Source organism: Rhododendron vialii, chromosome 2a (genome assembly GCF_030253575.1).
Source record: "Rhododendron vialii isolate Sample 1 chromosome 2a, ASM3025357v1".
Lineage (NCBI taxonomy): Eukaryota > Viridiplantae > Streptophyta > Magnoliopsida > Ericales > Ericaceae > Rhododendron > Rhododendron vialii.
The window spans coordinates 42615863-42640834 of record NC_080558.1 but is presented as its reverse complement, the minus strand read 5'-3'; the positions used below and the strand labels follow the sequence as shown (position 1 = coordinate 42640834).

Below are 24972 nucleotides of genomic sequence, written 5' to 3'. Positions count from 1 at the left end.
GATCGATCAGTAACGTTGCCAAAAATATAGATTAGTGGGGCACAATGAAACAGTTACACAAACACAACATAAAGATTTCCTGGGTAACGATCTTATGGCAATATGAAATAGTTTATTGTGAATGCTTTCAAAAGTATCTACTTTCAAGTATACAATCATGTTATCACTCACCAATTATTCACCAATTTGATTGCGTTACGCATTTTCAACCGGATTCATGTTTGAAAATGCCCTCTCAATAATCAATAGTGGTAAATTCAAGTGGTAAGGTTAATGTCAAATAAACTCATGGATAAATCTAATCACTTTGAATTTCCATTTTGGCTAAGTCTTTAGTTTAAGTGTCATTTTTAAAACTCAAACTAAAAAAAAAAAAACCCCCTCAAAGAATGCAGTGGGGCGGGGCCGTGCCTCCACTGGACCTATGCTAGCTCCGCCATTGTGTCTGATCGACTTCATTATTTTCATAGATAATTTAGGTATCTAGACTTATAAAATAAACATCTCCAATAGCCAAATTAGATGGTGGAAGGTTCTGTACCATCTCATTTTCCATATAGATTTTTTGTCGCAAATTAGTAGTATTTTCTCCCATTCGGAATCTTATATTATTACTCTAGCCCTTTTCATAATTATAATCGTTTCTACCATACTCATCTCAAGCTCTAAATAATTTGAGGGCTATTATAGAAACCTACAAAGGTCGGAGGGACACAAATTCATACACAGATGTGTTAGTAATAGATTGACGCAAGTGAGTTTCACACAATACACGCAACATACGAAGGTCTGAGGGACATAGATTCATATATAGATGTGTTAGTAGTAGACTGACGCAAGTGAGTTTCACACAATACACGCACAAAGTCAAACCCTGCGTTCCTCTTTCCTCTTTGGAAGAGTTTTTTTAAAATCTGAACCACGAACTGTGTGATTGAGCACTGCGGTGTAACAGAGCGGTGAACGTAGGATCGGTGCAAATACAGATAGAATCCACACGCATCGAGCGATTTCGAACTCATCAAATTCTGGATGTGTGCTGCATTATCTTGGGTTCTTCCTACCTATCTCTTACTCCGCCGCCGAACAGGACCTTGGTTTAAACACTTTCCCGTCATGCTAGCAAGTTGGCCACTTGAAAAAACAATTCTGGACTCTTGTGCTTACCAGCAGATCATCACAAATCCTACGCGCACCGACTTAACTTTTACTGCGCTTCTATCGCTCTCAATCTCATCGTCCAAAAGTATTTTAAATAGTCCGAATTTTAAAAAACTCGTCTTTGAAAGTGTTTTTTTTTTTTATAAATCTAGATTATTAATTGTTGAGATGGATGGTGAGATGCTGAGCGGTAAAATAGAGCGGTGGACGTAGCACCGCTGTCCAATCATATGTCGCCACGTCCACACGTCGCTCCGAAAGTTCGGTGTCATTTATTTTTTTGCCTTCCTACGGAAAAATTTTTCAGTGCCAAGGGGTACCACGTGATGCTCGCTTGGCGCATTTGAGCCTTCTACTGCATTTTTAGACGGCTCGGATTTAGGGAGAGAAAAAAGAGAAAGTGTTAGAATGAGAGGGTTTTAATACAAACCATCCAAAAATATATTAAACGGCCTGAATGTGTCGAATGGATACAACGTGAGATATACCCACCTCGCAGCGAAAAATTTCTCCTTCCTGCGCAAATAAAACCACCCACCCACCCACCCACCCGCATCGATAAGAACCCAAAAAAGGCCATCGAACCGACTCGTCTCATCACTCTCCCTCTCTCTCTCTCTCTCTAAATTATCGATTCGATCCGTCGGTTACTGTTCGATTTGTTCAGAGAAATTCAGACTTATCGATTCGGTCCGTCGGTTACTGTTCGATTTGTTCAGAGAAATTCAGGATAACGTTCGGCCGACACCTGTTGAGCCTGCATGGAAGGGAGAGATGATCGTTTCTTCTCCTCCACAAGCTGATATGCACTTCTTAAACCGACATGGATTGCGCATCGACAGATTCTCCTTTTTTTTTCCTGTCTCTTCTTCCCCCTTTTTTTTTTTTCTGAGTTTTTTCAATTACTGACGAGTAAACCCTAGATTCAATTACTGAGAGTTTTCGTTTACCGGCCTCTAGTTTCTTTAAATGGGCGGTACCATAACCAGATCTGACTGTTTGTTGCCATTTTTAGAGGAAACGAAAACGAAATCTCACCTACTTTTTCCCCTTGTAATTTCTCTCCTCTTCTTTTCTTTCTTTCTTTTTCCCATTTTCTGGGGAAAAAACTGACAGAAGAGAGTGAGCACACAGTGGTAAATTGGCTATAAATCTGTATACCCTTGCTCTTGTGTGCTCACTTCTCTTCTGTCATTTTCCAGAATTTGATCTCCCCCTCTCTCTCTCTCTCTCTCTCGATCGATCGAATTGCCATTTCTGTTGTTCTTGATACATCAAAATTGCACTGGGTAGAATATTTTATTATATTTTGTGGGATTTAATGGCATGGAAGCGTGGCTTTTGATGGGTTTTTTTTTAAAAGTTCTTTGAGAAGGTAACCCTAATTACTGTTGCTTAATTAACGGAAAATTAAACTGTATGATTATGGGACCATTACTCTGTTGTACTAGCACGTTAAACGTCTCCATCATTCTAGGCTGGTCCTCCACACAAATCCCTCTCCCTCTCTCTCTCTAAATCTGACTCTCTCTCTCTATATCTCTCTCTCTCATCAGCGACTTGGAGTTACTCTATCTTGTTATGATTTTTCCTTTTTTTAAATCACGCGCATGCAATGTTTACTTGAGAATTGTTTCCAATTTGGAGTTTGTTTTTCCACCTGAATCTGGCCATCCTCAGATGGTTTGTGCGCTCAATGCACAAATGGGGACCATTTCTTGTTCAACTCAATCTCAGTGCAAATGGGTTTTTACCAATTTCGTGAGTTCCAATTTTTGTTTTCTTTGTTGAGAGTTGTTAATTGGTTATTCCTAACTTTTCATTTTTACTTTTCTCAGTCTACTCTATTTCCTTCCATGTTTTCACCCTCTTTTGTTTGCCTCTTGTTCCTTTCAGTTTTGTTTTCCAGTTATGGATCGTGATGGAAGCTTGTGATCGAGATTCTGCTATGGACGAAAATGTCACAGGAGAAGATGAAGACCAGGTTGATAAAAGGCCTAATCTCTTGGAGATCATTTGGAAATAAAGTGTAATTTATCTGATTCTCTCTGTGAGCCCTCATTATTTTTGGTCACTAGATTTGTAGGGGTTTTTTTTTTTTTCTGGGATCTCATGAGTTTTGATTGTTTATTAGAAGTCAGTTGGAAATTTCAACCGGTATCTGTGATCTTATCTGAGGAACGAGTGCAGCATTTCATTTTGAGGGGTCATTTTATGTTGAGGCCTCGAGTTTTTTGGTATTCCGATATTCCGTGACTCTTTTCTCCCTTTTTGAAGGTTGAGTTCGTGAATTCGACTGTTCCTTGACCGGAACAGCGATACTGGGGCGGGCGCGACGCAACCGATTCTTGGCCATTACTTGCTTTAGATGCTGCGCTCATTGCACACCAAGGTGCGATGGTTTTTAATAGCCCTAACATAGCGGTTTATCTGCAGTCTTAACACCCTTATACACCAATATACCGGCAAGATAGACTGGAAATCACTGGCGTATAGGCTGGTGCCCGCTAAGTATTGATATTGGGAAGATCAAGGTCGTTGTTATCTTTGAGGTTATATTGAAATCGAAAGGCAAACCACTCAATAATATTAGGAGTGAAAGTCAAATAGTACTTGATTTCTTTTTGATCCGAAGGTTTCTTTTTTTTCCATTTGTCGCCAATGCAATTAGTTTTTGGGGTGAGGTCATCGGGATATACTTGATGTGATACCATTTCATTCTGCTGGCTCATTTTTGTGTTGTGGGCTCTAATTTTCCTGCAGGTGTTCATGCATCTTTTTGCCCTTTTTGAAGTTAGAGTTTTGTCTCGACACGCTATAGGTGCGAGTGGAATGAGCAAATGGGATTACATCATGGAACATACAGGTATTGCTCTTATCTTTTCCTTCCCAGTTTTCTCTGTAGCTTTTTTGAGGTTGTTATCTCATGAATTGTTTAAATTTCAGCATTGATCGGTATGTCCAAAGCATATTACTTTGACATAACACCTAGTATACATAAAAAAGCTAAAGTCGTTGCCCTTTAGATTGACAAGAAACTGTTTCACATTTCAGATATTGGAAAAAATCCGATGTTATCCAGCCGTGAAATTCAATTATTTCCACCGGCAATAGTATATGGTGTGTGATTTATGAATAATCTAGGCGTGAACATTCTTTTCCCCAGCTATTTATCTTTCTCATATCAACTATGTAAGGTGTTATTGGGTATTTCTACATGAAGATGCTAGATAACAACTATCAATGGGGCTGGCATATGTTTAAAGGGCTATTGGAGTGGAGTTTATTGCGAGCTCCTTGGTCTTCTTTATGTTTCTTTTAGACTCTGTGTAATGGAATTTCCGAAGTATGTAAATTACCTTAGACACACGACAATTGATTGAGGGTGTGAGATATGTGTGCCCTAATTTTTATTTGACATTCACCTAGGAAGCATTTTCACTACTCAACTATACGTGAAACTATGATATATGACAAGAAAATCAATGATATATTGTAAACATATTTTATGTTGGAAACTAGGCAAAGTATATTGGAAGCAATATTCATGATGCAATGTCACGATGTTTTTGACATTATAATTAGATAGGTTTGATGCTTAGAGTACATTTACCCGACACCACACCCAAACCATGCAAGATATCTTTTTAGAAACTAAAACGATATATAATACAGCTTCAAGGGATAGAAGGAATACTTTACACGCCTAAGAAGGGTCATAGCGCATGTCCTTCATAACAAAGAGACCACAAACCCTCGTCACTTTGCATCAAATGTCACAATTAAAAAACAACCAATGTGTTCATTTGGTAACCACTTATCCTCATAACCAAGGTTTATAGATTGTACACGCTTACGAAACTAAGACACAATGGTTAGGCAACCTTCGGGATAACTTTTTGCCGAACTTTAGGTGCATTCTTTTTGGTTGTTTGCTTAGCCTCCGAACCTCGCCTTCTAATAAGGTTGAAACACCACAAGCGTAGGGCTAGGTCGTCGATAGCAAAATATCCGAAAGTCTGGGATCGTACTCACAGAGAATCGAAATATAGCTAGTTTGGATTGTAGGTTTATATGGTAGAGTGCGGCGTTCAAAACGGCCAACTTGATTTTGCTTTAAAAGTGAAAACTAAGGAAAAGATTAGAAATGAGCTTAATTAACTTAAAAGAGGCAAGTCTAGAGATCGTCCATCCCTTGACAAACGCCGCTACCGGTTCTCGATTATAACTCAAGCGAGAGTCATGACCGCGTGCTCACGCCCGAAAGATTTAACTTTAATGACTGCGTTTATCAAAAGATGTGATTAAACGGAACTAAACAAACCTATTTTTGCTAATGTATCTAACACGTAGGAGGCCACGAGCCCTCGGTACGTCGCTTGCCAAGACCGCTTGACTAACTTCATACCAAGGAGTTAACACTCCTCGCTTAGACCAAAATTGACTATGTTAATCCATTTCCGAAAACCATGATTTTAAGCCCGAATGTTTGATAACCAAATAACAACCTAAGTCATTGGGAAAGATTAGCTCAAGACTTAGCCAAAAGACTACTCAAACATATTGAAAAGACTAAAAAACATGCTTAAGAAAGGAAACATGATTAACCGATAAAAACGAAAATAAACTTGATATTAGTAAAAATCTAACAAGTAGCTACAACATTAACAAGCGAGAAAATAACATATGACATTTACTTACTTGAGTTCTTGAAGAAAATTACTAGAAAAGCTTGAAGAACATTAATGGAGTCCTACAAAATAAAAATGACTTAAAGTGAAAAATGACTAGCAAGATAAAGATGAGAGAGGGAGACCCTATTTATATAAGGTGGCCTTACTCTCTCACAAAATATCCCAAAAAATATACTAAAAGTAGTCAAAAGTGAAAAATAACCCAAAAGTAGAAGGTTGAAAAAGGTAGCAAAACGTTGATATTTCTCCAATATGAACCGGTATTGTGCAACCCCCAGTACTGGTACAAGGCCTTCAAACGAGCTGGAAAAATTGAACTCTGGACTCTATGTACCGGTACTGGGAATTGGCCAGTACCGGTTCATACTTGACAGATTTTTCGGGCAACTTCGCGGACTCGCTCCGGACACTCCCGAACTCGGATTTAGGCGTTCTTTGAACCGTTGGAAAGCTCGTCGAGCCTACTTTCTAACCCAAGTGGTTTGGATCAAAAGTAATTTGTACATCAAAAATTATGACAATTCTACCATCAGCATGTCGGAAGATGAGTAGCTTTAGTAAAATCCTCACTTCTTCAATTCCCTTGACTCTTGGGCGACTCGAGCAACCTCCAAACCATCTTTCGAGCACCACAATGGGGTGACACATAGCCTTGAGTACTTGGGTGCACCTGGAGCATTCCTTGACGATCAAACACACCTTATTTATGCAGATTGCCTGAAATACACAAAAACACATCTTACGTGCAATATCGCATAAAAACGACAACATATACGTACAAACACAACATACTAGAGGATTTAAGCACCAAGAATATGCATTATTGGGTGCTTATAATTGTTTTCTTTTGATTCTTAGATTTGGATCAAATTTTTAAAACACGTCATTTGTCTCGATGAGAGGGATCAGAAAAGTATAGAAACATAAACCGAAGGTTAAAAAAGTTCATGTAAGATAACGAAAAAGACTCACAAAAAGTAACTTTTTCGTCGTCTTATATGAACTTTCTTACAACTTCGGTCTATGTTTTTGCACTTTTCGATTCTTTCCATCGAGACGAACGATGTGATATAAAAATTTGAACCAAATCTATTAAGAAAGAGAAAATAACTAAAAGTACTGCTAAAAAAATGTCGATAAAAAGTTAGGCCAAAGGGGACCTTAGTAGTCACAAAAAAAATCTGGAAATCTCTCTTTTTTTTTTTAAATTAGTTTATACCAAAGACTTGGCCTTTTGAGATAGTAATAGGTGATTATTTGCTTATGTTAAATGTTCTACTTGAATCAAAAGCAATTTATGATGCAAGGCAGTTGTCATGTATGTCATTGAATGACAGTGTCATGGGCCTACTTTGAGTTGTCTTTAGGCATAGCTTGCCATGGTTTACAAAATTTTGTTTGGCTCCTTGAGCACTTGGTTGGTAACTTTTTTTTGCTCGGCAAAAGAAATTTTTATTAAACTCGAAGGGGTACATTGAGGGGAAAATAAACATTACAAAAGACTAATACCGTAGAAGATATCCAACCAAAGTTGGATAGAACACCAAACTACACCTTCACTTTTCGAATCCCATCCAAATAACCTTTGAAATCCTCCACCGTGTAGATAACCTTCACTTGGTTGGTAACTTGGTAGAGATATTTATTCGCATTGCAAGAACAATGTATCTCCTCAATTTGATAATTGGAAGTCCAGGAATTAGGAAAAGAGCCCATCTTCGAGATATTTCTTTAAACGTGTCAAACTTTCTATGTTATGCATTTGAGTCAACTAATCAAGTTTAAGTGCTATCTAAGGTGTGATTGTCCAACAAATTGTTGGATGCTTTTCTTTCCCGGAGTTTTTAAGCTCTTTATGCTTGATGCTCCTCTCTCAATGTACCGTTTCGAGCTATATAAAAGTATTTCATTTGCCGAGCACAAAAGAGTTTAAGTGCTATCGTTTCTAGCCCAATAGCCTGCCCTGGGCTAAGGCAAAAGAGGTGGCAGCCTTAGGCTCCCCGAAAAAGTGTTGGAAGATAGTCCCCCAAGTATTTTATTTAGTACCTGATGTATGAGATCAATTATTTTTCAAATACCTAAACAAATAATTCCAATGGGAAAAAATTATCAAAATTTGCCTTAGGCCCCCAAAATATTAGGGCTGGCTCGTGTGGCACATGGCTCATGTCTCTTAGATTGATAGAGCTATGTGTTGAAAATGTCTTCTATTCATTCATCAATATGCCTTCCCATATCATTCTGCGATTCAAATAGGAACCAATTAAAAGTCTAAAAATCTTATGAACAATGGTAATATATAACTCTATTGATATTAAACAATTTTTAGCAAAAATGTTGTGCATTTGTTGCGAGATAGTGGATTAGAAAAAGAATACTAAACAATAGTTTGCGGGGCTGAATGATTTTAGAAATGGGTAGTGCTTTACTTTCTTCCTCTATTTTCTCTGCTCTACAATCATTTGCAACATAACAAAATATGTTGGAATCAAAAGTTAGGGCTTTTAAGTTCACTTTGTTATGATTGATGATGATGGCAAACTCTTATTTCAATTCTCTCTCTATGAATCCTTCACTCTATATATGGTTGAAATGCCCAGCTCAAGTATGTGTACCTATGTTTAGTTAAATAAAATGTATTTTGTGAGTATTCCTTAAACAAATACAATGCTAGCTTTCTGTTCAATAATTGAGTATTTAACTATGTTTCATGATTCTAAAATAAGTGGTGCATTATTTGTTCATTTTTTGTTTGATATGAAGGAATTCACATAAAACTTTCTATGGGGTGTAATACATATGAAAGTTATATGGTTGAGTCCAGGCCCAGGAGATGCTATTAAGCAAATAGCATCAAGTTGAGTTCCTTGAGTAAAAAAAGGCTAGAAGATTAAAGTTTATCTCCATTTGATACGATAAGAGTTTGTCCAATAAACCTGAGAACTATGGTTGTATTGAACCGATTGTCCCCTCTTGGGAAGTTTCAAGTATGTTTGAGAAGTTTCAACATTAAGTACATACACAGTGGTTTTAACTTTCGGTTGGATGTTTCCTTTTTTGTTCTCTCTTTTCACTCTTCCTATAGGTGAGCATTTTATGTTCATCTGCTTGCATGTACCCTTTATGAGTTCTATAAAATGTTTTGATTTGCCGAGCAAAAAAAAAAGTACATACACAGTGGTTAATTTATTATCTCTTTATCTTGGATTCCATGACGATTTTTTTTTTTCCATGACGATTGGTATTTTAAGTTTGTTTTTTTTTTATCCGGTATTTTAACTTTTGTTGGCATTGGTTTTTGGTGGTTTTGGGATTCACTATTTGACTTATGAGCTTATTATTGTCCCTTTGCTGGTTTCTTCTTCTTATTTGCTGTTTAGTTCTCTTGACTCGCTACTCCCTAGTGTATGGTTCTATTGAGTCTTAAACTATATACACATGCTTCATTTGATTGGAGAAGGAAAAAGTGCTATAGACTAAGGCCTCCTCCTTTAATAACTTTGTCAACTGAAAATTTGGTAAACAATTTAGCTTATGTTCTTGTCAAATGGACTTGTCAATTGGATGCTTGTTATGCTAAATGGAAGGTGTTTTTAATTTTGATTTCAGTAATATAAGTTGTCTTAAATCTTGGTTTTTTAGTTTCGTACTCAAATTAGGGTACAATAATATAGTAAGGTCGTACAATAATATAGTAAGGCCCCGTTTGGCGAAATAAGGCAACTGGTTTATTTTTTTGTCCTTATTTAAATTTTTTTCGTATTTGTTAGTTTTTCGTTAAATTTTTGGGGATTATTGCATCGTCATGACGAGAGAAATCTAAAAAGTAAAAAAATTATGATCGAAATCCAATTTTTTTTGAATAAAGACGAAAAAATTGGCTTATTTTTGTTTTTAATCAAAAAAATTAGGTTTTGATCGTAATTTTTTACTTTTTAGATTTATTTTGTCATGACGATGCAATAATTCCCAAAAAATTGACAAATAACCAACAAATACGAAAAAAATTTGAATAAGGACAAAAAAAAACCAATTGGCTTATTTAGCCGAATGGGGCTTCAGTTTTTGTGGCTTTCCTTGTTTTGGATAGTAAGTTTCTTTTCGATTGACACATACAGATTAAAATGGGAAAATAATGTGCATTATGACTTGCTTTGGAAATAAGTTTAATGCCTCCAGCCTACCTCCAACAATATAACTCTACTGATGTTTCTGCATACATATACACTATACATATGCGTATGTTTAAGGAATAATATGATTTCTTCACACACGTTTTCAAATTTTTAAAGAAAGTAATAGGAACCTGCAACGTGAAGTACATGCTACTAAAGAGACAAACGATTAAAGTTTATCTCCATTTTATGCGATAAGAGTTTGTCCAATGAACTTGAAAACAATGGTTGTATTGAACCGATTGTCCCCTCTTGGGAAGTTTCAACACTCAGTACATACATAGTGATTAATTTAATTTGTCTCTGTGGTAATCTTGGATTCATTGAGAATTTGTCTTTTAAGTTTTGTTTGCATTGTTTTTTGGTGGTTTTGGTATTTGCTGTTTGACTTCTCAACTAAGTCAAGCTAATCAATCCGTGGACTGCCTAGCAAGGCTGGGATCACAGGAAGAGGAGGAACTGATTGTAACAACAAATGTCCCATTAGCTGCGAGGGAATGTGGGGCATATTCGTACTTAGTTTATCGTTTTGGCATCTATTTGGCTTGTATCCCTATCTGGTATGATGATTCTCTATCTTGGTTGTAGCTTTTTTGTTTAATCTATGACATTTCTGTTCGACAAAAAAAAAAAAATTATCGTTACCTTGCTGGTTGCTTCTTATTTGCCGTTTAGTTCCCTTGACTCGCTACTCCCTTTGCGTTTGAATTATATATACATTGACCAGTTGACTTTCTAGGCAATTGAAAATTTGGTAAACAATTTAGCTTAATTTCTTGTCAAGACTTGTCAATTGGATGCTTATTATTCTGAATGGAAGATGATTTTAAATTTTGATTTTTGATTTTTGTAATTTTAGTTTTCTTAAATCTTGGTTTTTTAGTTCTGTACTCAAATTAGGGTACATGAATATAGTAAGTTTTATGAGGTTTTCCTTGTTTTATATAGTCTTTCTTTTCTATTTTTTATTAGAATTTAAGTACATTTCTGCTTCAAAAATAGCAACAACCATTAAAACATACTGATTTCAGCAGGGAAAAAAAATTCTGCATTATCGCTTGTTATGTGTTCGCATACATATACACTATCCATATGTATATGTTTCAGGAATAATATGATTTCTTCACACATGTTTTCTAATTGCGAAAGATAAAAGAAAACTCTCTTATTCTCCTCGCATATTTAGGGAAATAGGAACCTGCAACGTGAAGTAGATGCTACTAAAAAGTAAAGAGTAAATTTTTTTTTGATAGGCAAAGAAATATTATTTTATTATTATTATTTTTATTTTTTTGCTCAGCAAAAGAAACTTTCATATAAAGCTTGAAAGGATACATCGAGAAAAGAGCATCTAAGTGTAAAGAGCTTGGATACTCCGGAAAATACAAGCATCCAACAGATAGTTGGATAAAACACCTTATACTACGTTATAGCTTTAATTTCCGGATACCATCTAGAAAAACCTTAAAATCCTCCACGGTGTAGACTTTGATGTTGAATTTCGCCTTCATTCACATCACAACCTTGGTTTTGACCACGCCCCCCACCTCCCACGGTTGTTTTGTAGAGTTTTTGAAAATGTAATCGTTTTTTACCAACTAGATGGACCAAAGTGTAAATTAGAAGCAACATTCCCTAATGTGTTTCTTTAGATTGAGATACCCATTATCAAGCCACCAACTTGCTAAAATCGGAACATATGCTGGGCATGCCCACTTGACCTTCCACCAATCCAAAATGATAGACCACACAGTCCAAGAAAAGTGGCAGTTTATGAACAAATGCTGATGGGTTTCCAGATGCAGCGAGTAAAGAGGGCACAAAGCAGATTGAAACTCACTATTAATATTCCTGCTCAAAAGAAGTGATCTAGTTGCTGCCTTCTCCGTGACAGCCATCCACGCAAAGACTTCCACTTTTGGCGAGCACAAGTTTTTCCATAGAGACCCCAGCAAAGCATTGTTGGAGTGTAATAGCTGATCCCATTTCCCATATGCTGATTTAACACTAAATTTTTCGTCTGCCGACCATCTCCATTGTAAATAATCAGGCTTAGATGGATTTAGTGTCACACTTTGAATCCTCTGAATCAAATTATCCAACTCTTGCCTCTCTCGCCTGAACACCCTTCTTCGGAATAGCAACTCCCATGAGCCCCCATTTGCCTCACTCCTCATATTACAAACTTTTTCTGCCTTTTGATCTGATAATAGGAAGACTCTTGGGTACTCTTCTTTCAGCGTAGTCTCTCCTAGCCAGGAGTGTTCCCAAAATAAGTTCGCATTTCCTGAGTTAACTTTGATTCTAAAACTCTCTAGTAATGAATAGCCGAGGTGTGAAGAAGGGTCCTTCAGAGAACAAATATCCGCCCATATTTTCGATGTTGAACCTGAACCATGAGTATATGGGAGCTAGCAATTTGCGTTCAACCCATACTTCCCTCTGATAACTTTTGCCCAGAGTGATTCTTTATTATTGCCCTATATCCCCCACCATTTGGCCAAGAGTGCTAAGTTTTGTTGAGGCATCCTCTTCACCCCCAACCCCCCGTTGTCTTTTTTCTTTGCAATCTCATCCCATTTAACCAAGTGCATCTTCTTTTTATCTACTGTATCACCCCCAAAAAAATTTCTTTGTAATTTCTCCAGTTTCTTTGCCACCGCATCTAGCATTTTAAACAGCGACATAAAATAAACAGACACGTTTCCAGTGTTGGAATTGATAAGGGTCAGCCTTCCCCCCGACGAGATACATCGACTTCTCCAAGTAGTCAAGAGCTTTTTAGTCCGTTCAATAATAGGATCCCAGGTCTTAATTCTACCCGGGTTTGCCCCCAATGGCAGTCCAAGGTACTTGATAGGGAGCACTTCCACTTTGCATCCCATTATATCGGCCAACAACATCACAACTTCATGAGGAACATTCACTCCACTGAGAGAGCTTTTTGAGAAATTGATTTTTCATCTTGACTTCAATTGGAAGCACCTTAGGATTCTTTTGATGTTTGCCATCTCTTCCAGATCATTGTTGTAGAAGAGAGTGGTATCATTTGCAAACTGTAAATGCGATATAGAAACCCCATTGTGTCCCAATTTAGTGCCTTTGATGATGATGTTCTCCTTAGCTCTTTCTAGCATTAAGTTGAGTGCCTCCGCTGCTATATTATTAGATACCCAATAATGGGTACATCGAGAAAGAAATGGCAAGCATCATTGAAAGAAAAAAATCAATCCAATCATATGCATGCCAACAATCCCAAAAAGAGAAAAGAAAAAACCAACCAAGAGTCGAAGGAAAAGAGAACAAAAAGAAACAACAGTTCAAACTTTATGCTTTCTAATGTCTTCCAAATGGCTCCTGAAGTCTTCAACAAAATATGCTGCAAGATTGCATCTCCCTTTAACCCATAATGCCACTCTTAGTTTGATAAGGTTGACCACATCATCAATATTAGGAATTGAATTCTTGAAGACGATCATTTCTAGCTTTCCAAATGAACCATAAGACGGCATAAAGAGTGGTATTCCAACATATTTCCTCCAAGTTATGAAAAGAATTGGAGAACTAGAGATCAATCAGACCAAAGATAGTTGAAGGACAAACCCATGGGAATATTCCACCAAAGAAATATAGCTGACCAGATGTTCCAAGCAAAACTGCAATGAAGGACTAAGTGAGAAGGTGTTTTTGATGATGCAGAGCATAGAGGACAAATGCCAAGATTTGAAGGAATGATGTTTCTTCTCACAAGTACGGATCTTTTGGCAATTCTATCTTGAGCAGCTTGCCTAACAAAAGCATCAATTCTAGCTGGCCCAAGATTTTTTCAAGTTGAATTGAGGCTGCTGTTAACTTGAAAAGTTTTATTCTTTCAATTGGAATAATTCGATTTTACAGAGTAACAACCATTAGAACTCCATGCCCAAAGAGGGTGATCGACCCTTGTTGGAACTAAGTTGAAATTTTTGAACTTATCTTGAAGAGTAAGCAACTCACTTACCTCCCAAGGACGATGTCTTCTTCGAAAGAGGAGGTTCCAATCAACTTAGGGTGAAATAGGGGACACTTTATTTACCAAAGCCTCTTGTTGCACTGAAGTGAGAAAAAGTCTAGGATATAAGGATTTCAAGCTCCCGTTCTCCAACCAAATGTCATCCCAAAATTTAGTAGCATTACCTGATTGGACAGAAATTAAGAACCAAAGTGAGAAATGCTGAATCATATTCTCGCTGTAATAGTTGCTTTGGTTTTTCCTTTGTTATAATGATTGCATTGCTAATATTGGATCCATCTTCATTATCAATTCTAAAGTTGCTAATCATCTGAACCCTTTACATTGAAGCATATTCTTTTAATGTACCTAGGCGTTGGGTTCAACTTCTAAGTCTTCTGGATATATTCGAATTATGGTTTCATCTATTATACCCGACCGTTAGTAACATTCATCCTCATTATGGCCATTTTTATTTGTCTATATGATTGTATCATATATTTCCTCTCTTTCAGGGATGCTAGGTATCATTATTGGGTTGTGGGCATGGGTTATTAACAAGCAACAAGGGCATTCTACTTCTACATCATTGATTTGGATTTAGGTAAGTGCTTGAAACAACTAATCGTTCATGTCTATTTGTGCATGATGTCTCACAAGGTTTAGTATTTTCAGTGTATTTTTTTCATATTCGCAATCACGTTTATATTTTGGAGGTTTAATTTATTAAAAGGAAAGGCAATCGTGATTTGGTTTTTGTTTGCTAACTATGACTATGCTTAGGCCATCTACACACACAAAGAGATATTGAAATTTAGGAGAAAAATGTACTTCCCATAGACTTGTAGGGCTTGTGAGAGTATTTTTTCCTGATGATTGTGCATTCTCTATAATGTTTTGGCTGTAATGACAAACTCTCTGCTTGCTTGACCAGGTTGTGTCATAGTAAAGAGCGCCCCAAGCGTAGGGATAGGTTAGTTGTAGCATAATAAACTCGGAAGTCCGAGGTCGAATCTACAGGGAGCCAATGGAGTTAGGCCGGAGGTTTGATTTACGAAGGGTTTTTAGCGTTAGGATCGCCAACCTTTAGTTCGACTTTGAGATGACCAACTTTTGAGTGATGATAATTCTAATTACCAAAAAGATTAGAAAATGGAATTTGACAGGAAATAAAAGCGGTAAGATCTAGGGGCTCATTCCGCCCATAACTTAGGCCGTTCAATACTTCTCTTTGATAACTCAAGTGAGAGTCATTGTCATTTGATCTCACTCGGAAGATTTAACCATGAAAATCAAGTTTAACTCATACAACGGGGTTTGAAAATGGAAAAGAACTCATTTAGGCATTTTATTAAACACATAGATGTCATGGTTCTAAGCATTGGGTGTGCCAAGGAAATTTGTCTATACACAATCAAAGAAGTTAACAATCCTAAATTTAGACAAAAGATTAGAGTTCAACAAGTTCTTTGAGGTATTTTTGCAAACACCTAGAGTGACATAACTCCAAGCATTATATGTGGTAAGAAATCAAGTTCTTGCCTACACATAATCAAAGAGGTTAACAACCCTAGGTTTTGTTACATAAAAATGAACTTAATCCATTCACAAACCACATTAAGCACAAGAAATGAAAGAAGCCATTAAACTACCCAAGTTATGGGGTAGAAATCACCCCATGACCAAGCCTAGATCACTACTCACCCATAGTGGGTGTATACACAAAGCAAAATGATGAGAGAAATGAAAACATGGGCAGAAATGAAAATAAAAGCTAGATTAATGTAAAGAACAAGAGTACTTACAACATTAATAAAGGAAATCTACCCCAAAACCTTATCAATCCCCTTCCTTTGAAGAGAGAAAGAGAGCTAAGAGAACTAGAGAAGAGAGGAGGAGAGGGAGGTAGAGAGAGAAGGACAAATGAAGAATGCCCTAAAATCGGGCTAAGGGTGGTATATATACCCTCTTTATAAAATAATTACAAAACTGCCATTCAAATGTTCGTGCGGGATTAAGGGATCGATCCCTATGCTTTTTGGATGCTGCTGGAGCTATTAGGGTGGGGGGGGATCAATCCGCATACACAGGGGGATCGATCTCTGTGCTGGCTGGATTCTGCAGACACTTTTTCAACTTCACGGGCTCGCTCCGAACACTCTCGAACTTGGAATTGGGTGTTCTTCGAACCGTTGGAAAGCTTGTTGAGTCTATTTTTTAATCCAAGTGGTTTGGATCAAAAGTATTTTGTACATAAAAAGATATGACAATTTTACCCTCAGATGGTCGGAAAATGAATTGCTTTGGGTAACATTCTCGCATCTCCCGCACTTCCCTTGACCCTTAGATATCCTAAGTATGCTTTAAAGCTTCTTTTCATGACTTTTGGGATTGTCGTGGAGCGCCATGTGGTCTTGGGTACTTGGACACACTCGGGGCTATCCATGGCCTTCAAATGCACCTTATTCACCCGATTTACCTGAAAACGCCAAAAACACACCTTTCGTGCAATATCGTTCAAATCAAGCAAGTTATGCACTTGTGTGTGACAAAAATGAGAGAGATAAGCCATATTATTTACAAAATTGAGGGTTTATCACTCTCCTATTTTCATGAGTTGTATAAAATTTCATTTCATTACTTGAAAAGCCTTTGTTGTAAGTTTTCCTGTTGACTATAGTTAGCAATGTTTTAAAAGGCCCGAGGCGCATCAAAGAGCCAAGGGCACTTGGAGCCTAAGCGACGAAGTGCGTCTCAATTAAGTGATGCCGCACATTTGAAAAGTTGAGTAGAATATACCTTACCAAGTGACAAAATGACCGAATATCATCAAATATGACATCTATTATTGAATGCAACATACTATATAATAAGCCAAGTATCATACTTTGAAGTCCAAAAGGTAGAACGTCAAGAATCAAGTTGACATTCAAATGACCATATATGAAACGTAACAAAAGAACATACTATGCATCCATCAAAAACTAATCTTTCAGTGTTTAACGTGTAGAAATTAGAAACGTGATGAAATAATAGTATGCTAATTGCTTACGCCAATAACTTTGCCTTCAAATGAGGTTGAGACACCCCAAGCGGTTAGGTCGTTATTAGCATAATAAATCGGTAAGACTAGGATCGTACCTACAAGAAATCGGTAACAGCTTATTCGGATTGTAGGTGTAAGGATTTCCTTTGGTTGGTGGGGTTCTTTCTATCAGAATGATTAAAAATAGAATTTACTAAAGTAAAGGCGGTTAGGTCTCAGGGATTGATTTACCCACGACTTAGCCGTTCATCTAACTCAAGTTAGAGCGCGGCCGCGCAGACTCCACTGGAAGAATTAAAGCTGAAGACTACTTGTAACTAAACTCAAAGCTCGGATTCAAATTCAACTCATTCAACCTAAGTGAGATAGGAGAAAAGATCGGTCTCACGCATACGAAAATCAAGCACATAACATAGAGTGAAAGTTCTAAGCACGACGCATGCTAACTACACGACTACAAAGAAGTTACCAATTCAATGATCAACACCGGACATCATGGGTTTAATTCATTCAAAACCTTGATATTAAGTTAAAGGTTGTGAGAAACCATTTGAACTACTAAACCATGGAGTTAACCTCACCCTATGACCAAACCTATAAACTACTCACACATATTGAAAAGATTAGAAATCATGCAAAAACTGAACACATGTTTAATCGATAGAAACAGAAATAAACTTGATTTATACAAAGATCCAAACCATAGCTACAACATTAATAAGTGAGAAAATAACATACGACGATTACCTTAAGGAGTTCTTGAAGGAAATGACAAGAAAAACTTGAAGAAGAACTAAGGAGTTCCTAGAAAGCCAAAAAGACTTAGGTCTAAATCTAACTAATAGCCATCCATTCCATAAAAGGCATACAAGTCTATTTATAGGGCTTGCAAAATATCTCTTAAAAAAGACCAAAAGGTCTTTAAAATATTTCAGAAATATTCCACAAGTAGAAACTTTCTATAAATGAAAGGTTGAAAAAGTTAATAAAAATCTGCAGATTTTACTTTACTGGTGGTACCGGTACTGGCACTTCCTCAGTACATGTACCAATGTTTTTGGATGTTTTGGACAACTTCTGGACTGCTAGTACCGGCATTGGGGAATTCCCAGTACCGGTACCCGCTGGGTAGATTTTTGGACAATTTCACGAGCTCGCTCTGGACATTTCCGAATTTGAATTTGGGTGTTCTTTAGACCGTTGGAAAGCCTGTCGAGTCTACTTTCTAACCCAAGTGGTTTGGATCCAAGATAATTTGTACATCAAAAGATATGACGATTTTACCAACTGGTCGGAAAATGAATAGCTTTGGTAAATCCTCATATGTCTTTCAATTCCCTTGACCCTTGGGCCACCCGAGCAACCTCCAAACCATCTTTTCAAACACTACAACGGGGTGGCACGTGACCTTGAGTACTTGGTTGCACCCGGAGCATTTCTTGCGTTCAAACGCGTCTTATTTATACGAATTACCTGAAACACACAAAAACCTACCTTACGTGCAATATCGTATAAAAACAATAACATGTATGTACAAATACAATATACTAGAGGACTTAAGCACTAAAAATATGTATTATTGGGTGCTTATCACTAATAGTGGCCTAATATGGAAAGTCACAGTCTTGTAGAAGAAGTGCCAGTGGAAAACATATTAGGATTTGAGGCATTTTATAAGAGCTGTGATCTGGTGCTTTGATCACATTAAAAGCAGCTAAAATCAGGTGTGTTGTGTCTTACTCAGCGTTATATTCAAAGAATGTATGGCTCTGATTGAAGGCAAAGGTTTCTTAGAGTTAATGGTTTAGAGCGCGCTTTATGTGCCTTGGGATAATCCCAAGGCCGCGCGTTGCCTCACCCCCGCTTTGCCTCTTGCGCTTCGCTTCAAAGAGCTCACTTTTTGAAATCACTGATAGTTAGGATGCTTATATATGATATTTGGTTCATAAATGAGCCTATCTATTCATTGAGCTCCTTCGCTTGTTTTGATATTTAGTTGGTGAATAGTGAATTTCTCACATAATTTTCTCTATTAAGAGTAATTTCAGAGTGTGAATGTCACCATATCTGTTTGTGAAGTTAAGAGAAGCAATGTATTGGCATCACAGTTTTATCGTACTCACTATGGTTAAAGGAATGCTGGCTTTTCAACCTCCAAGTTTCCTATATCGTTAAGTACGAGTATCTACTACAAGCTCCATTTTCTCTACCTCTGAAATAAAGAACTATGTGGAATCCTTAGTTTTTAGGGAAAATGACGGCCAATGACATGTTTTGATAATTAATACCCGTCAAGGACGTTTTCAGCATTAACAATTGTTCTTAGCATGTCATTACAGGATATTAATTATCAAAATATGTCCTAGGTCGTCATTTTCCCTAGTTTTTAAGGGATTTGTTTAGTGAAGAAAGGGAATTCATAATTGAAGTACTTGTATACTTTAGTCACTTGCATCATTCATGAAAAATTTGGTGTACTGGTGGTTAGTTTGGGAAGTTAGCAAGTTGTGTTGCGTAGTCTCCTCATATTAAGTTGTAAGGGGAGCTAGCTATAGTTTTTTTTTTTGGTCAAACGGAAATACCCATAACTTAATCTAGTGAGCCATAGTTATACGGACTAAGTACCATATTACAGACTAATCTAAGAGGAAAAACAAGAACCAAACTTAGGTTCTAAGGTGTCCAACACCCATGGCGTCGGCAAGAACAAACTCCCCAGCTGCAAAAGGAACATGGAACATTTTTGGTAACCACCAGCTCCTCCTCTTTTTGGGAACCAGACGGGCCAAACAATCCGCAGCTTGGTTAGCCTGACGGAAGGTGTGGGTAATGGTAGAATTGGTCCTAGCTGCATTACGTCTCACCTCTTCGGCTATATATGTAATGATGAGCATGATCCAGAGAGGCACCTTCAATGCACAACTTGACTGCCACACTTTGAGTCGGACCCGATTATGACATTGGTCATCCCTTTCTCAAGAATGATCGTAAGCCCTCTATGAAGTGCTCAGATCTCCACTTCAAGGCTGGAGGAGCAGTCAGCTTGCCATGATGCATGTTAGAAGTTTCTATAGCATGGTGCAATTAAGCTACCCTCTAAACTTTATCATAATTAACTCATAAAAACAAAGTGGACAGAAGCAAATATAAACTTTTATCTTCCCTAGAATCAATTTTGAGATAATCTAATCCCGCAATGAGACGAATTATGAGACCCAGTGTTTGTTTTTCCGCAATTTTTACGTGTGCCGATCATGTATTTATTGAAATCCAATGAACACAATTTTTTATTTGATTAATGTTCTCGCCGAGATCTACAAAGTGAATGGAGCTAATCATCAAAGTGTGCTCGAAAAATGGCCAAAAAATTAAAAATAGACCGGAGGGGGACACCACCACCCCTCCTATCCTTGTTATGATATATTCATGTTTCTCTTAAAAGGGTTATCAATTATTAGGACCTTTCCATGGCCGCCCCATGCATCCAATTTAGTAAGGAAGAGCTATATATCCAGCTATCTATCTTTATAAATGGTCTGCTGTAGCAAGTGTTAGACTTGGAGATCTCTCTGTTACATCCCGCCTAGATTATTCACCTCGCGCATAGTTTATGCATTGACCACAACCTCAACCTAGCTCTCGATTGGGTTCCTCGATTACTGCCTCAACCTAGCTCCTGATTATGCATTGGCCTCCGATGAAAATCATCTCAAAAGCAATGTATCCAACTCAACTCTCTGGCAATGTTTTGGTACAATTGTCCGCGTAGGAGAGCTATATCAATTTTCATCCCTTGTTTAAAAGATTGAAGATACTCTGAGTTGTGTTGCAAACTTAGGAGATAACTCCTGAAGGCCTCCAGAACCAGTAATGCAATTTTAATTTGGGACTGAATTTCTACAGCTTGCATTTTCAGGATGGAAACTCATATTATGTTGTTATCCTTTCTATGGGATACCTACCAATGACATGTTTTCAGTAAAATCAACCATTTTGATTTGCTTTACGAAGTAGCTATGGCTGGTGGAGGATTCTTATGGTGGTCTTTTTGCTAGGTTAAAATGAGATGTTCTTGATTTTCCCAGCAATAAGTTGCACCTTCCAAATTGCTTACTTTCACCTTTGAAGCTTTTGCGACAATGTATTTAATTATCTCGATCTATAAGTGAAGCTAAGTTTTGCCCTCATCTTGAGACTCCATGTCTCTCTCTCTCTCTCTCTCTCTCTCTCTCTTGGAGATCATGAAATTATTATTTTTTTTTTGTTTTTTTTTGATAACTCATATTTGTTTTTGATAACTCAGGTTGTCTGAGCCACTTTTTGCACACTCCAACTAATTCTAGAAACTAATTCTATTGTTCACTAGCAGGGAGCCTAATTCAAACCGGATCGAAACCTTGTAACGACTGGCCCCTCCACCCTTCCCCACCTGGAGTTGATAGCATGCAGAAAGTTTTGAAACCGAGGCTTAGGCGGAGCAGCTTTGAACCCGAGACTTAGGCGGAGCAGCTTTGCTATTGCTACTGGTTCGACATTAGTGCCAACTTGTTTCTAATTCTTCAGGAATCACTTTGGCTCTCTTTGGAACTTAGGGAAAGAAAGGGGGAAATAAGGGAAAATAATTAAGAAGGAAATAAAAGGAAAATTTTTGAGAAAAGTTGACTTGGAATTCAAAATTTTCTCTTCTCTTCTCTTCTTTTCCGCTTCTTTACACAAGTTCCAAACATACCGTTAATGTTGCTTTCATATATGGTGACGATCATTAACAATTTGAATGGCGGTTTGTGGTTCTTTTCCTTTCTTCTTCAGCCTGGATTTGAACACATTTAATCGCTAATCGTGAAGTGTTTTTTTTTTTTTTTTGCTTGCACTAATATTGAAGTATTAAAATTAACACAAGTTGTGTTAATTATTTGGACACTACTTGATTTTGGATATTTGAATCTTCTATAGATTTCCTATTCAGATATGATAGATATTCTTGCATCACCATCTCACATGACTGACATGAGGTTCATTTATTATAGAATTTTTCGTACTTATTCTTTTCTTATTTTCCTTGAGCCTTCAAAAGATAGAATGATAATTTCTCTTGTCCTGTTTGCTTGGGTAATTAGACATACGATGAGCCGTATCTGGTGTGTGGTTTGTAAAATCGGCCCGCATTTGGGGGCTCTTTTTCTTTATTTATTTATGAATTACAGTAGTTATTTAGCAAACTGAATATCGTGTGATGCATACTCGTACGTAGACCTATAAATGCTTACGGTTTTATCAATAAGGGTTTGTTCATCTTGAAAAACTGGTAGGAAAAGGGAAGGCTACATATGTTATTTGTTCATCTGAAGCAGTATGGTGCTTGCTTGGTTTTTGGTGACTACTGATGATAATAGGTTCATGGATACAAACCATGCTATATATTTTCCATGAGTTCTGTTTTCGGTGGTTTTCATATATATGTGGATATATTTATAACTGTTTGTTTCAAGGTGTTGGAGAAGATTTGAGTATTACCATTGAATTTTCGGGATTCGTTTTCGATTGGTGGGTTTGATTTGGGGGAATAATATGGTTTTGGTTTTGATTTGTGAAGGGAGGAGTTCCCCGTCGGAGAGACTCTCATCGGTTCAGAACGACTCGTGTTCGAGACTCTCGTGAATTATCGAGAAATTGAAGTCGATGCCCGTGGAGTGAGTTCAATTGGGAGTCGTGGGGTTCGACTGCGGCAGCGAGACTGGGTGTTTCTGCCATATTTTCTTGGAAGATTACTGTGTTGCTAGACTGGGGCAGCGAGACTGGGTGTTTCTGCCATATTTTCTTGGAAGATTACCGTGTTGCTAGATGTAGCCTAGTAGTTACGAAACTTCTGTTAGATGGGTACAAATTAATGTTCTGCAGAGGATTACTGTTGAGGTGCACGCAACATATTCCAACTATCGGTTGGATGTGTTTGTATTTTTGGTGGCGATCCTAAGCTCTACGAGCTAGGCTGTTATCCCTCGATGTAACCCTGTGGAGTTATATAAAATGTTTCGTTTGCCGAGAAAAAAACGAGAAAAAAAACATATGGCAACACATGTAGCCTAGTAGTTAAGAAGACTTCTTATATGGGTCCAAATTTGGAATCTGGACATGTGCGTACAAATCACCTTTGAGGCCCGTCTCGGTCTCGTAAAGATATTCGGAGTTTACTGATTATTTTGTTTAAGATATGTTGTTTAGGGTCCTTGTATAAAAGTAGCTCAATCGAATATCGTTAAGGGCGTTTATGAAACATTCAAATTCAAGCTTAAATTCTAAAGCAAAGTTGGGTGTTTCATAAATGTCCTAACCGATATCCGATTGAGTTGTTTTTTTCACATGGACTCTAAATAATATATTTTGAACAAAATTAGCGGTATGATCAAAAAAAAATTACAAAAAAACAAAATTAGCGATACTGATCATCTTTGCGTGACCGAGACAGGCCTCAAGGTGTACACTTGACCCCATATTCTTTTTGTGTTCATAAATAATTTTCTTCGGGTCGGATTTCTGGGTTTGTTTGGCGTCGTCTGAGCAAACCCTAGATGTAATTATTTACAAGTTTTCATCTATTTCCATTGCAACAATGCTACAATTATATATAAACACTTAAACACACATTCACAAAAAAGGTGGGCCCTCCACGCATTGCACATGCACACACTTACAAAGGGGGTGGGCCGCACACACGTGTTGGGTTCACAGACTTCGGATTGGTGTTGTGCAGTGAGGTGCACAGCATTGTGTTGCACACTTTTGAGCTATCGGATCGTGCATTCGACGGCTCGAATTTTATCTCGGCAACTAACGATTGAAAGTCATTCATTGCTGAAATCAGATCCGAGCCGTCGGATGCACGATCTGACGGCTCGGAGGTGCGCAGTACATTACTACTCATATCACTGCATAACATCATCCCCAATTCGGGAACCACCCCCTTTGTGAAGTGCAATGTGTGGGGGTCCACTCCCTTGTGAGTGTGTGTAAGTGTTTACGTGTGTGCGACGTTGGTGTTTGTTGGGTTGTAAAATTATTGTTTCCATGCATTTACGGTTCGGAGGTACGCAGCACGGTGTTGCGCACGCCACTGCACGACATTATCTCCAATTCGGAGTCCACCCCTTGTGGAGCACAGTGTGTGGGGTCCACCCTTTGTGAATGTGTGTGAAAGTGTTTATGTGTGTATGCAACGTTGGTGTGTGGGGTTGTAAAATTATTGTTTCCATAAATGGGTGTGCCATGCCCAGATCTCTCATTGCCATTTCCTGCTGTTTCTTACTGCCATTTCTGGGGAAAAACGAAATCTCATCTACTTTTCCCCCCTTTATAATTATCCTCTCTTTCTCTGTGCTCTTTTCTTCTCCTTGCTTCAATTTTTCGGAAAACAAAAAAACTGACAGAAGAGAGTGAGCACACAGTGGTAAATTGGCTATGAATCTGTGTACCCTTGCTCTTGTGTGCTCACTTCTTTTCTGTCAATTTCCAGAATTTGATCTCTCTCTCTCTCTCTCTCTCTCTCTCTCTCTCTCTCTCTCTCTCATACACATTACCAATTACCATTTCTGTTGCCGTTAAGAAGAAGAATCCGGCGGTTTTATTACATCAATTTGTAATCGTTTTGGTTACCCAGAAATATTTTATTATATTTTGAAGGATTTAGTGTGTTGGAAGCGTGACTTTTGATGGGTTCTTTTGGTTTCATTGAGAACCTAACCCTAATTACTGTTGCTTAATTAATGGAGAAAATGTATGATTACGGGACCCCTCTCTCTCATTATAGACTGGTCCTCCACACAACCTCTCTCTCTCTCTCTCATCATCTTCTTTTCAGCTTCTTGCACTCATCATGTTAATGTTTTTGTTCCCATTTTTAATCATGCG

The 24972-nt window shown here is 37.7% G+C and overlaps 1 protein-coding gene and 1 long non-coding RNA gene across 23 annotated transcripts in view; both read left to right on the top strand.

Annotated features, from left to right (window-relative positions):
* Positions 1-1799: 1799 nt before the first annotated feature.
* LOC131317861 (uncharacterized) overlaps positions 1800-24972 on the top strand; it is a 31211-nt gene continuing 8038 nt past the window's right edge. For 4 of the 22 annotated variants that reach the window (XR_009197430.1, XR_009197428.1, XR_009197427.1 and 1 more), the window contains exons 1-5: positions 1808-3145; positions 3439-3553; positions 3925-4027; positions 10432-10590; positions 21371-21593. Coding sequence is in view for 8 of the 22 variants with exons in the window: in XM_058347537.1 (XP_058203520.1) it covers positions 3083-3145; positions 3925-4028; positions 10465-10590; positions 21437-21470 (327 nt within the window). In the remaining 14 variants the exon portion in view is untranslated. The other 18 variants (XR_009197422.1, XR_009197423.1, XM_058347530.1 and 15 more) reach the window with 15 other exon arrangements.
* On the top strand, positions 9089-10116 carry LOC131317863 (uncharacterized). The gene is made up of 2 exons (XR_009197436.1): positions 9089-9533; positions 9918-10116. It is a non-coding gene; the product is annotated as an uncharacterized LOC131317863 (long non-coding RNA).